General features: G+C 45.0%; 1 protein-coding gene across 2 annotated transcripts in view; it reads right to left on the reverse strand.

Annotated features, from left to right (window-relative positions):
* ULK4 (unc-51 like kinase 4) overlaps window positions 1-14967 on the reverse strand; it is a 1615551-nt gene that overhangs the window by 35334 nt on the left and 1565250 nt on the right. For both annotated transcript variants that reach the window (XM_069211486.1, XM_069211487.1), the window contains exon 36: window positions 1509-1597. In XM_069211486.1, coding sequence (XP_069067587.1) covers window positions 1509-1597 — 89 coding nt within the window. The remainder of the gene's footprint in view (window positions 1-1508; window positions 1598-14967) is intronic.

The raw sequence follows: 14967 nt of genomic DNA on the forward strand, positions 1-14967 counted from the left end.
ATGCATAAGTGTATATTTTAACTTCTTGTTTGTTTATGTTTGCTGGCAGTTATTGTTGTAGGTTCCTGATTTTTTTTTTTCAAAGGAGGCAGATAATAACCCCATCCTGAAAAAATAGGACCACAGACGCTCATAATATTCAGCCATACTGCACAGCACCCTTGCTGCTGTACAACATGGCTAAAAGACATTGGCAAAGTTAACAGCTCTTGTGTATGTAAAACATATTGGCTTTGGCCAATGCTTGCTCTCTCTATTGGTCTGGGTAAAATTCTGATAAGGGAAAATAAAACCCAGATCCAAAAATGAGTGCGGGTGAACCTCACCTGCAAACACCAGCCCAAATTAAGCACTGGATGGAATGCTGAGATAAACTTGGCAGTATTCAAACATGTGAACAGATCACACCCGATGCAGGTGGCGTGTACCATCCTACTGGCCTAAGTGGGCAGTTTCATGTAGGGCATCCTTACGGTGGTGGAAGGTGGAGTCCTGTAGGCCAGTGTATAAGGGGCTGCCTCCTTTTATGTGGAGGAGACTGACAGAATGCACCCTTAGGCACACAGCTTGGGTTAGGAGGAGGGGTTTCTTCTTTCTTCTTCGTGTGCTGTTTAAATAAAAGTCAAACGAACCACACAGAAGCCGTGGCCCTGGTGGAGAGGAGGGAGACAAAGCCAACCAAATGCATGATTTGGCACCTGCATGCTTAGTTAATGGGAAAGAAGAGGCTGGATGAGAACAATGATAAAGAAGTGGGTAATAAGAAGACGTCCATCACAGTGCACCCGGTAGTGTAACACAAAATGACAATGTTATAAGGGGCCACTGAGTCTCCATTATTTCAGATATTCATTCCCTTGGGCTGACTGGGGGCACTCAGAAGGGTTGCGCTCCTACCCCCTCCCAGTGCTGGAGCTGCATCTGTCTGCGTTTCGTCCGAGTGCACGAGCCAGAAAATAAAATGCACAAAAAACAGATAACACGCTCCTGAAGCTGCCACGTGTGGCCCCTCACAGTCACAACCAAGGCAGACCACAAAGCTGGGAGCTCTTAGAGCACAATGTCTTACGCCTCACTATTACGGCAAGCGGATCAGCACCGCAAACAAATCCAAACACAAATCAAAACGTGCTTATCGAAGGAATAACACTGTTTACTTTACTATCATCCCCCATTCCCTTCAGTTCAACATCCTGACTGCTACAAAAAGACATAAAGGACTTTTGTGGCCATTTCCAGAGGACAAAACCAACATTAAATTAAAACACTGAGATGGAAACGGGACAATGTGCAGCTTAACCGTGAGCTCCCACATCAGAGGATTCAAGCGCACCAGGACACAAAGGGAGCGGCTTGTGAATGAAGGGAGTTTCTGAGGACAGGGCTGAGAGGCTGAGGCGGGGCAGTAACACGAGAAGCCAGTGAGAGCCCAGCAAGCTAAGGACTGTCTCGGAGGCGGGGCCAACTGTCTGCAGCCCTGGAAAATCCCGTCAGCCCGAGGGACTCACCTGGCGGTGCGCGCGAGCCGCTGCAGGGTCTGAACCAGCGCCTCGCCTTCCTTCTTTATGCTTTCCAAGTGCTTCTCGTTTGAAGTTAACTGTAGGGGGAACAAAACGATGCAGGCCTTAATGTCAAGAAGGATTTTCAGGGCGAGAGCAGGTGACTTTAGCACAATAACGTAACATGGAGCAGGCTTTAAGACGAGGCATTGCCTTTCGTACTCATTTCCATCAAACACATTTCCGCCATGTTAATAAAATTGCCACGTATATCAAACATACGGCGTGAGTTCGCGCTTAACAAGCTTCTTATCCGTTTCAGGTGCATACTCGTCCCTTCTAGATAATGTTTTGATTCATGTATTCTTATCTGACACACTGGCCATTCATTCACAACCTAACAATACGCAAGCTCTGGAGTCCGAGATTACTAGTGCGCACTGGTACAACTGTTTTTACTTGTAGTGATGGCACCATAGGTAAACACTCCTACCACAGTTTCAGTAAAAACGTTACTACTGCGTACTTATCAACTGACACCTTACCCCCGGCTAGCACACCCTTACCCCCTTCTCCCCCCTTTCGCCAGTGCCACTGTAGTTTCAGTGAAACCCGCCGTCCTAAAAAGCTACACGCTCTCTATAGGTTTACGTGGCCACACTACAAGCCGGTATCACCATCCGAAAGTGTTTTACTCCTTTCTCTCTGAAGGGATTACCCTTTTACGCACCAGCCCCCATCGGGTACCTTCCTGATTCAAAAGCCAAAAGGTTACAGCGTTCAGAGTTCCAAATACATTTTCGCGAGGCACTACCTGAAAGAAAACAGTGCGTAGACAGTATAGAATAGCTCGATTTTTTTTTTATCAGAAACACGGCGGGAACCTGTAATTAAGGTGCTCTTATGAAAACAAACATCAACAAAATGACTCAAATCTCCAAAGATTCCCCTGTCAAGTAAGACAGTTCACTGACCTGGATTCTGAAATCTGGGTGCAAGTCTCTTGTGTATTTTATTTTACGGAGTAGGCCTTTATTGCATGTCTTTTTATTGTATTTATTCGATTGTGTAGGTTATTAATTTATCAAAGGTGTGTATAGTATTCTTGTTTGTTATGTGCATCGGAGCCGACACATTTTTACATTCTTTGCGCGTGACTTTAAAGAAACAAACAAGAGAAACCAGCAAACATCTCTGTCACAATTTCGAGTCTTGGCGGTGCCGCCGGTTCAACGCCAGGTTCTGAGGTTGATAAAATGGATACCGCTGATTAATGCTAGCACATGCCCGATGAGTCACATCTCGGCGCCACTGATGTATTTCAATAAAGAAACTATCACATGCAAAGCCAAAGGCAGCCTTTGAAGTGCACAGAGCTTGGCAAGATGATAGCCCTCGGAGCAAAACGCACCACCGCCGACACACTGGCGAGCACAGGCTGCTTGCTAATAGTTTCCCCAGCACATACATGTACCTCCCCAGGACATACGTGTGCCCAAGTAGCAACCCTGGATATTCACTCTACCTGGCGCGCCAGCGTTAAAAGTTGAGCATACGTGGAAATGAGAGGAACACTCGGTGAACTGTCCAAGAACCTTCTCACACACTGCATGAAAGCAAAAAGATCGATTTACAGAGTACGAAATCAACGTACAGATTGACACCCAAATGGATACACGAAATAACCTAATGAATTTAAACAACACAAAGTGAGGTGACATGCAGACACGGCGAAGGAAAATATAACATCACTTTAATTAGCGGTCTGTTAACAGAAAAGGAAGAGGTCGGGGAGCTAGCGACTGAGGGTTTATTAATTCTCTTATCGCCAACTAGTTCTCCTTTTTACACTGGACGACGAGAAACAGATCATTTAATGTTGCGATATCTTGATGCTTGTGGACGGATGGTTAAAACCGTCTCAATACAATGCATTTTTTTTTAAATCATTCGTTTTTTCAGGGTCACATCTCACCCAAAAGAGATTAGCACTTGCACTGTTTTGCAGAGATTAGCTCTGAAATGGCCATCTACAGTTACCCCATTTGACACTACCTATGACAGCCTGAGACACGCTTTTAGTTTCAAGCCAGGTTTAGAAAACAATTCTAACGTTCTTCTCTCGGATGCGGACAAAGCAGCGTTGACATAAAATGGGCTAATGAACGGGTAACATGCCATGTTAATTTTACAGGGCCCGTAATAATAATGGATACTCCTAATAATTCTATTCCACTCAAAATTTGGGTCAATTAAGTGATGGCCAAGGACCATATGCTCTCTACAAAAGGAAGTTTACGTAAATCATGCTACAAGAAGTGGTGTTCATCGACGAACCATTGTTTGGCCCACCTGTGCCTCGAGAAGTATGAGCAAGTCATATTAAGGCAGGAGAAACCACTAGTTTTTGTTTTTTTTTTGGTGGGGGGGGGGGGGGGGGAAGATTATCAAATGTGGCAAAGCACGGCCCAATACTTCTCTGCATTCTCACCAGCAATGCCGGAGAGATGGAAAAATATGATGTGTAAATTAAATAATTTGTGATATCATTTATAAAACAATTTAAGAGCATTTGTTTGCTTCAGAATATATACTGATTAGAAGCTAGTGCTTTCCCAGATGTCATATAAACATTACTGAAAAGTGCTTGTCTGCTCAGTGGGCTTCTTGGTGGCATAGCTTTTAGGATAAGGAACATGTGCAACGTATTACAATGTATCATTGGGTTCTGCAGATTAGCTGAACAAGTAATGTCTTTTATTCCTTTCTGAAGGCTAATTGAAAATATCACTTTTAATATCTACGTGCCACGCCTTCAGATGCTGGCCGCCAAAAGAGTACACGGTTAAGAAATTTCCTTTAAGCAGCCAAAAGGCAATCTGCTCCATCTGGAGACTCAGCAATATCACAAGGATGCTTCAGCCAAGATGAAAGTGTGTCAACACCCAGACAAATTTTTCAGTAACAATGGACATGTAGGACAATTGCTCAAGGAAGCTAAGTAATTTGCATATAAAGAGCTTCTAAGTGCTGATATTATATTTCATGCCAAGGGTCACATGAGGTAAGGAACAAACATGCCATCTAACAATTCTTTGCATCCTTGAATGACAAAAAAGTAGGTTGAGTGTGCGCCATTAATTAAACTAACCCTTCCCTGAGTTTTACTTATTAAGAAGATAAATGGGGTGAGAATGATTACAATCAATTTGTTTTTGAGACAATCACAAGTGAGAAAGGCGTCTTTGAGGAGCTCTTCTGAGACTAATCCAATTTACCAAAGAAGATATCAAGGATGGAAGCCTGATTCTAGCTATGGACGGTACTTGGGCTATGTCATAAAAAAATGGCCCCCTCAACTCATCGATTGAGTGACAGTATTTGTAAAGTGCCCACCAACCAAAGGGTCACTTCGGGCTGGTCTTAGTAACTGCACATTTTCAGCTTTTGCCCAAAGGTTACAAGAGAGTAAGAGGGCTTGATGTCTAAAGATAGAGAGCTCGGCAGACTACTGTTTACGTCCCTGTACAAAGCACAAACAGCACACTAATGTCGTCATGTTGTATCTATGAACCTACAGTGTTAATTTGCTATTACTGCATTTGCTTCTCCTAAAATTTAAAAGGTTATGTGCTTCTCAAAAGGCAGCTAGTGCAACAACCTTTGTGACTCCGAAACATATCTCTTGTCCATAGCCAAAGACAGTCCGAGTGCTGCATTCTTGGCTGGTTGAAGCTGTGTAATTCGGTTCCTAGGCAGAATGATATGTAGGGTTTAGCAGTAATCTAATCATGCATTGCTGGTCGCATGTGTCATAAAGGCTTCCTTTTTTTTGGGAGAAGAAAGGTGAGTTAGGCCTTTTAATTTAGTAGAAGTAGCTACTTCCATCAGTGTTTAACTGGGCCTTTCATAAAGCTTCAGCATCAAGCAGGACCAAAACATTTTAACCTATTGTGTAGACTTCAGTTTTACCTCAGAGATGCAAAGGATTTCTAGCAGTGCTTAATTTATAAAAAACTTAAGTCGTAGCCCCTGCTTAATTTTCTTTGGGGCCCATAGCATAGTGTGCATGCTACTTTTACAGTGACCTAAAAGCTCCATGATAACAAGAGAAGAGGGTTTGGGCAGGGGAGGCAGACATTGCTTTCATGATGTTTTGAACAGGTTAGGTCCCTGGGGCGGTTCCTCTGCCCGAGCGTCGCCCCACCCGCCAGCAGCAAGAGTTTCAAAACTTTTATAGAAACAACATAATAAACACAGTTTATTATGTTATTTATATAAAAGTGGGCAGGGCCATGGGCGTGACGTGGACGGAGAGGGAATGCACAGCACTCTCCCTCACTGAGCATGTATGTTTGGCCGGCCGTCTCGGGCCAGCCAAACATACATGCACAGTGTGCTCTCTCCAGCCCGGCAACACAGTTGCCGGGCTGGAGAGAGCCTGCACAGGATCCCAGTCTGCCTGGGAGCGCCTGTGCAGGCTGGAGCCTGTGTCTGCAGCCTGAGGAGACAGAGCAGAGTGGATGGCGTGGGGCAGGAAAAAAAGGTACTTTTTTGGGGGAGAGGGGGTCCCCTCCCCCACCTTCCCTGCCACGCGCCACCCCACCCCTTTTTTCTCCCGCGAGCTGCAACTGCTAGGTCCATAGAAGCAGCTGTAGGACTGCTACCAGTCCAGAGGTCAGACAACTCTGACTACTGGTTGCCCTTCGACTGTAGAGGAATCTTAACCTGACAGCAGCATGCACAAAGCCTTGGAGGACATCTTTCATTTCCATTGTGGTTTAAGGAAATAGAATGGTTGCCCATACACTGAATTGTGAACGATCAGAGCATTAGCTGCCGATCTTTAATTACTATGTACAAATGTGGAAATAAAAGAAAACAGTCTAACTCTCCTGGCTTAGCTGCATAAATGAAGCAGCTACAGACCAGAACTAGGCAAGAATAGAGTTCTGGTCCCAATAAATAAGTTCAGGTGGTGCCCACCAGGAATCCCCAGCACAAATTAAGTACTGATGTCTAGTGCGGATGAAATACACTTTCCTTGGTACCAAAAAATAGCAACCCTGTTTTGGCCTAGTTAAGCCGCAGATAGCTCTATCTAGACCTGGATGGCCTCAAGTAATGACCAAAGGTCTACTACACTCGGTTGATATCAGAAGAAATGTAATGTAAATCAATGTATTGTCTGCTTAGGGTTGAATAGATTATTGTTTTTCCTTAACCTTAGTAAATAACGGTGTCATTAATATTTTAAAGAATTGAACCATACAGGAGAAAGCTCTGAACCATGCGAAATCCCACATTTATAAGTACATGTCCCCGAGAAAAAAAGGACCTATTTTAACTTGTTGAGAAACGTATCCTGAAGCAGTGTGTAAACCTTTATTTCATAATTGGGAAATACACAATTGCAAAAGGATACATTTAGATTTAGCCTTTATGGACATGCGCCTTTGATAGGGTTAACAGGGCCAAAATGTGGCGTTATTTAGCACAGATTGGTCTTAATGGGCCGATTTTAATTTTTTCATCAGTACTGCATTCCAATCGTTCTGCGAAAGTTAGGTATGGGAATAAGGGGGAATACACTGACTCCTAATTTAGAGCAGGGTCTGTGGCAAAGCTGTGTCCTAGCTCCAAACCTCGTTTTTGCTTTTTTTTTTTTTACATCACACATGTTTCTTATATAAAGATGTACACAAACATCAGGTACCTCCATGCAGGACAGAACAACTAGTATCAAGGAAAGCATCCCCACCAGGGAGACGGGACGGGGTAAATGGACCCTAAATCGGTAGTGAGCAAGGACTGGGAAGCAGGGGGCAGCGGGCCTTTCTTTTTAACTGCATCCCACTGGCGTTGGACAGAAAACAATTCTCTGAGATATACGGAAACTACTGAACTTTGAAAGATGAGAAGGAAACTATAAGAGGGTGGGCTGCAATTACTAGAATTTATGTTATATAATCAGACTTTTCAGTTTAAAAATTGTGGAATATTAAATGCCTTCCTGGATCAATCCCGCAGAGGGCAAATATTTCAATCAATATTAAAAGATGTACCTCAGGAAGGAGAGTATCTATACAAATATAGGGCACCAATTTTATTAAGAAGGTGCATCTCAAGGTACCCCAGGCTTGTGGCAATATCTGGTAAAACAAGAGACTCAGACGGGGTGTACCGTATTATAGTGTAAAACTACTGATTTGGAAAACTCATCAAACTCTGGGGTGTATCTACGATTACGTAGCGACATCCCTGAAAAGGATAGGAATTGCATGTTGGGGAGAGTTACTTGAAGCAACAAGGTTAACATTTTGGAATCCCTGGTAGAAGATACTGCTGGGATTATATCAAGATGTAAGTATATGCATTCCATAGTGTGCTACGTGTAATTGGAGTCAACTTGAAATAGGTGGATATGGAAATGGAAATTCAGGACATTAAACCACAAAAGTTGGAAGTGGCAAAATGGTATGAGGCACTGTGCTCAGCAGATAAGAGGAAAAATAAACCCCTTTACGGTATCTGAGAAGGGTGCCTGACAGGACAACAGCTGGCATTTATATGGTAAATATCTCTAAACATTCTCTACACAGTCATGAATTCCACTGCATTGAAAAATAACTACGTCTTTACAGTTTACAGCATAAACTGACAGCACAATACTTAAGAAAACTGCATAAATATTAAGAAGCTGTCAGCAAAAGGCATGGTATTCCTGTGGGAAATGACATGCTTATATTTGAAAACTGTTCTGAATAGGAGTACTTTTGGGATGACGTAAGTGCGGTATGGACAAGTATTTTAAAACATACAGTAAAGTTAAGCCCAACTTTAAGTACTTAGGGGAAAATTTATACTCTGCACCAAATTAACGTAATTGTTTTTACTCTAATTCGGTGCAAAACGAACTCCATATTTATACTTTGGCGCTATACCCGTCTAGCGCTAAATTTATGGAGTTAAAGTCATTTTTTGAGGGCGGAAACCTACCTAGCATTAATGAGATTCAAGGTAGGCGTTCCCGTGCAAAAAAATGACTCTATGGCCTTAACGCCATTTTTATACTCATGTGCAAAAATGGTGCACGGGAGGGAGGAGGGGTCAAAAAATGATGCAAAGCTTACTTTGCCCCTTTAACGCCTTGGTCACGGCAGGAGTTAGGGGACCTGTGGGCCTATTTCCATGGTGGAACACCATGGAATAAACCCACAGGTGCCCGCCCCAGGGACACCCCCACCCACACCAGAGGAACAGCGGAGGATGAGGGACCCCATCCCAGTTAAGTATAGGTAAGTACAGGTAAATATATATTTTTTTAATGTGCCCCCCCCCCACATGGCACTAGGTGCAATGGCCATGCCCAGGGGACCCTGGTCCCCTGTGCTGGCCTTTGGAGTGGTGGGCATGACTCCTGTCTTTTTTAAGACAGGAGTCATGTGGTATGGATGGTTTTGCGTCAGAAACTGACATTTTATTTCACTCTAACCAGCCTAACGTAATTTCTTCCATACAGCCAGCCCCACCCAGCTAACGTCATTTTTATTTACGCTAGCCTACCCTTTGCACCGGCTTGCACCATTCCATAAATATGGTGCCTGGCTGGTGCACAGAAATGGTGCAAGTCGGTGCTAACCTTTTTGGTGCAAAACTGTGTTGGTGCAGTTTTGCACCAAAAAGTATCAATCAGGGCCTTAGTTATGAGCCAATAGCACTGGGGAATATATACAGAAGCAATATGAAGAAGCAGCTGTGGTCTTATTTAATATTTCTGGCCCGCTGTGCAATTTGTAATAAACAAATATCACTGACTAGACCTCCTGTGATAAATTGGTTGAAAGGGGTAGCACACATATTTAATTGGGATAGACAATGCTACAAGCATAAAAAGTCAGATTATTGGAAGTATGTTGGAGGTGGCACGTTCTGGTTGGCTGAGGCGAGGCCCTAGCCCAGGCAGAACCTACCACTTACGTCAGGGGTTGGTGATTACACTCAATGGATAATCTGAGCTAACCCTTGGGTAGCTTGGCACAGAGTAGTCAGGCTTATCACAAGGACAACGTGTAAAGCTTTGGCACAACACTACCAAACAAAAAATACACTGAGAGGCACAAAAGAGACTTCACAGGAGGTGTATGTAAATAAAGTTTGTATTCAACACACACATTAAGATAACAAACATCATTAAATCTGGGCATAAATCACATTTAGAAATATCACTAGCAGTACTAAGCCCAATTACGTTAAAACGACATTAGCAGCATGTACACGTGAGAAAAATAATACTTTCTCTCCCAGCACCCTCATACAGTAACAACAAGCTATCATCAGAAGACCCATCCTAGCAATTTCCCTAATTCAATGTCACATGATTCTAGGATGCACCCCGACTCACAACGTTAGCATCAATGTGTACATACTGAGAACAGCAGCACTTTTTGATAGTTCTGTGGCCTAGGCTGCACCAGTAAAACCGATTGTCAACTGTGATAGTCCTCAGACCAAGAAACAACATGTGCGCCTTACCACTGTGTGGTGTAGTCAATCACAAGTGGTCACACCATACCGCTACATGGTGCCACGGATATCAGGCAGGCTAGTATAACACGCTCTCACTCACACTCACTCCAAGCACCCTAATGCAGTGCACTGTTATCTGGCAGGATAGTGGTCACTGCACTCTCAGACCCCTCCCTTGGGTCCAAATCTTCCTCCACCCTCCACCCAGTTCCTACTGACCCACCCCCCTCACGAGTTGGAGATGATAAAACCCTTTCCCTGGATACTGGGCCACTTATGGTCAGAATTACACTTATTCAGGATCCCGGGGGCCAAGGTGGGGGGGAAGCAAAGAGATAGTAAATCAGGCAATAGTCGACAAATGAAGATCTGGCCACCACTCGGAGAGTTCACACAGGGGTCTCCGCACTGTGCCTTCCAGCATGGGCACCGGTCTGGCAAGTACGGGGGAGGGTCACTCTGGGATACACGCTGTTGAAGTGGTGCCCAGTCAAGTGCTCCAATATACAGATAGTTACCAAAGTCGCACCTCAATGGTAGGAGGCACAACAACGTCTGGAGTGTGAGGACTTGAGTTGCCCCGGACAGTCTCGGTTGCACACAAAGAGTTACCAAATCCGCACCTCCCTGGGATGAGGCATCACGTCTGGTGTGCAATGATCTGAGTCACACCAGATGATTCCAAACACAGATGAAAAAGTTATCAATGACATACCCCCCTGGAATGAGGCACAACGTCTGATGTGTGATGGCTTGAGTCGCACCAGACAAATCTGCTCACACAGGGAAAGTTACCAATGCCCTACCTCCCTGGAATGAGGCACAATGTCTGGTGCACAATGACTTGAGTCGCATCAGACAAATCTGGAAACACACACAGAGACGCAAGTTCAGTAGTGCTGCATGAGTTAGAATGCAACATTGCTCCGGGTTTGCTCCCACCTCTGACGGTCACAATCAGTGAATTGGACACTACACATAATGAGCATGCAGTTGGTGTTGCACAAAAGAAATGCAGTATGCTCGACAATGGCGGGCCATGTGGGGTTCAGCAACTGGTGAATCCGCTCACTACCAACCAGACGCTTATGCGTGCTGTGGCTCCATGAATATGAAGGGCCACACTCCTTGAATGCGGGCAGTACTTTGAAGGCTCTGCACCAGGCAAATGCAGTCTCCAGGCACAATACGTAGTTCCACACCCACACCGCTGCTACCAGGTGACGTCCACTAGATGATGTAGGCACTTAAAGGGGCACCGTTCTCCAGATGACACAGGTAGAAGGTGTAGATCCCTTGTGGGAGGTCTTTGATGTCACTGAGACCTCCAACCAGAGAACAGGGGCCAACCCAACAAACCCTTGGAGAGCACACTTCAGAGTGCCACACAGCAGCAACCACTTTGCCCAGGCCACCCACGATGCAGGAAGGGTGCATGGTCTCTTCCTAGGGCAGTAATTACTCCTTGTTCACAACAGATTCTTCTGGCAGTGTGCACCACGTTCCTGCAAGTGCATCTCTACTTTGCTGCAGTGGGGCACCAATAGTTATACTGTAGTGTGCATTTGAAGCTGATGGAGGTTAAGAGTTTTCCCCTTTGGACCACTGAAGTCGCCCCTAAATTTCAGTCCTGTCCTCCAAGGGGCTGTGGAATGCAGATCTTAATCTTTAGTGGGGCCATGATTTGGCTCTGAGAGGCCAAGTATCAGAACCTCTCTCTCCAATCTATCCAGCCAGGTCCACAAATGGCAGTGGTCTTCGTTCCAGTTGTGTGCCCAAGTTTTATAGATGTTGCTGGACAATAAACAGATGTGCTCCTCCATCCCCCAGTGTGGACTCAAGTCACATTTAAAGGCACACAAAGCATTTTAGGGCAGAGAAATGTCCAATTCCTAGAATAGGCGTTTCTCCATGATTATTGACAAAACCACCTTTACCACAGAATGTTATTTGTCAGGAAGAATCCAATGACAGTAAATAACATGAGACTGCTCTGCTGCAATCCACTGTTGTAGCTAGGAGTGACAAGAACACTCCTCACATGTGAACCTATGGGCAGAGCATCTCTCCTATGAAGTGAAAACACACATGGGTATTCTTCACTCTCTGGGCAAATGTGCCCTTGCACACATAAAAGCCTGATTTGGCAGGCTGGAAGCATGTTTAAAAACACTAAAGGTGCAAGTGCGCACACAGGCCTGCTAAGTCAGGCGAGTCACATGTTTAAAGCACCATAGATGCTAGTGCGCACACCTCGGCCAGCCCACTTCCCAACAAATGTGGGACGGCACGCACGTTCAAACTGTACTTACAGTGGGGAAGTGCCACGCGCTGTAAGGCCACTGGGGGGCTTTAGAAATGGGGTCTTTGGTTGGCAGTCAGGTTACCCCCTGTCCAAGCAAGGACCCTCACTCTAGTCAGGTAAGTCACACACAATCCAAATTATCCTGTGCCCACCCTCTGGTAGCTTGGCACTGAGCAGTCAGGCTTAACTTAGAAGGCAATGTGTAAAGTATTTGTGCAATAAATCATACAATAACACAATATAGCACCACAAAAATACACCACACAGTGTTTAGAAAAATATATAATATTTATCTGGTAAGATGCAGGTCAAAACGATTAAAATGCAATAAGTATATGTTAAGATATCACTGAAAAATGATATAAAGTGTCTTAAGTCTTTTAAAAGTAAAACAAAGTCTCTTTCAAGCACAAAGTACCTGGTTCGCGTGAAAAATCTCCGCAAAGGACCTCAGAGGAGGAGATTAGTGGAAACAAAGGGGTGTGCGTCGATTTCTCGGGCCACACACGGTGATGCATCGTTTAGTTTTCACGCAGGGACGGCTGTGTGTCGATTTGCGGCACTCAGTCGCGGGTCCTCTTCGGGTTGCGGGGTTTTCAGGCGCCCCGGGGAAAATGCATGGATTTCTAGCACTGCTAGGATGAAGTCACAGGAGCTGCGTTGATCCGGTAGGCGATGCGTCGAATTTTCTACCGCACGGCAGCCGCTGCATCGATTCCTCTCTGGAAGTCGGGCTGCGTTGTTCCGGCTCAGCTGTGCGTCGATCCGGTGAGACTGTGCGTCGAATTTCCGGTCGCTATGCTGGCACTGCGTTGATCTTCTCGTTGCGAAGTCGGGCTGCGTCGTTCTGGTTCAGCGTGTGGTGACATTTTCACCGCGGTGCAGGCTGTGTGTCGTTACTGGCAGGCTGTGCGTCGAATTTCGCCACACAAGGAGTCCTTCTCGTAGAGATGAAATCTTTTTGGTCCTGCGACTTCAGGGAACAGGAGGCAAGCTCTATGGAAGCCCTTGGAGAGCACTTCCTCACCACAGCCAGAGAGCAGCAAGGCAGCCGGGCAACAGCAGGGCAGCAGTCCTTCATAGACAGCAGACTGGTGAGTCCTTTGAGCAGCCAGGCAGGTCTTCTTGGCAGGATGCAGGTTCTGGTTCATTTTCTCTTCTCCAGGAAGTGGCTGAGTTGGTAGAGGCCCTGTTTAAATACCTAAATGTGCCTTTGAAGTGGGGGAGACTTTATAGAGTGGCTTAGAAGTGACAAGGTCCCCTTTCAGTTCAATCCTGTCTGCCAGGGTCCCAGTAGGGGGTGTGGCAGTCCTATGTGTGAGGGCAGGCTACTGTCCTTTAACATGCAAGTGTCATGCCCTCCACCCTCCCAGCCCAGAAAGACCCATTCAAAATTCAGATGTGTGCAAGAGAGGCTGAGTATCCTGTGTTTGTGGTGTGTCGGAGTGAATGCACAAGGGAGCTGTCAACTAAGCCCAGCCAGACGTGGGCTGTAAGGCACAGAAGGATTTAAGTGCAGAGAAATGCTCACTTTCTAAAAGTGGCATTTCTAAAATAGTAATATTAAATCCAACTTCACCAGTCAGCAGGATTTTGTATTACCATTCTGGCCATACTAAATATGACCATACTAAATATGACCTTCTTACTCCTTTCAGATCAGCAGCTACTCAAACAATGTATGAGGGCAGCCACAATGTTAGCCTATGAAGGGAGCATGCCTCACAGCAGTGTAAAAACAAATTTAGGAGTTTTACACTACCAGGACATGTACACTACACATGTACATGTCCTGCCTTTGGTCTACACAGCACCCTGCCCTATGGGTTACATAGGGCACACCTTAGGGGTGTCTTATATGTAGAAAAAGGGGAGTTTAATGCTTGGCAAGTACTTTTATATGCCAAGTCGAAGTGGCAGTGTAACTGCACACACAGGCCTTGCAATGGCAGGCCTGAGGCATGATTAAGGGACTACTTATGTGGGTGGCACAATCAGTGCTGCAGGCCCACTAGTAGCATTTAATCTACAGGCCGCGGCACACATAGTGCACTTTACTGGGGACTTATAAGTTGATTAAATAGGCCAATTGGGTGTGAATCAGTGTTACCATGTTTGAAGGGACGGAGCATATGCACTTTCGCACTGGGTAGCAGTGGTAAAGTGCGCAGAGACCTAAAACCAGCAAAAACAGTGTCCAAAAAGTGAAGGGAGGCAGGCAAAAAGTTAGGGGTGACCACCCTAAGGCTGTCAGGTCTAACAAGGGGGAATCAGCAAAACCTATCAGAAAAACCTAAAACAATTGGGGAAACACAACCTCAGCACATTAGGTCTAACAAAGTACTATAAATTTTGGGCTGATGCTTTAAGATAGTCCAGAAGGTGAATTATGTGGTTTCCACTGCTGCTAATACCTGCACTTTTATGGACGCAACTCTAGCAGAGAATCGTACAAAGACTGAGAGATAGATGTATCTGTATCTACCTGTGATGAGGGCAAAAAAAGAGAAAAACAGCTTGTTAGCCATTTAATAATAATGACATCTGCTTGCTAATCATGGTGAAATTATTCTGTGGAGACCAAAACACAAAACACTGCTCTTTCTCAATATTAATAAAATATTGAAGAAAGAT

Source organism: Pleurodeles waltl, chromosome 10 (assembly GCF_031143425.1).
Source record: "Pleurodeles waltl isolate 20211129_DDA chromosome 10, aPleWal1.hap1.20221129, whole genome shotgun sequence".
Classification (NCBI taxonomy): domain Eukaryota; kingdom Metazoa; phylum Chordata; class Amphibia; order Caudata; family Salamandridae; genus Pleurodeles; species Pleurodeles waltl.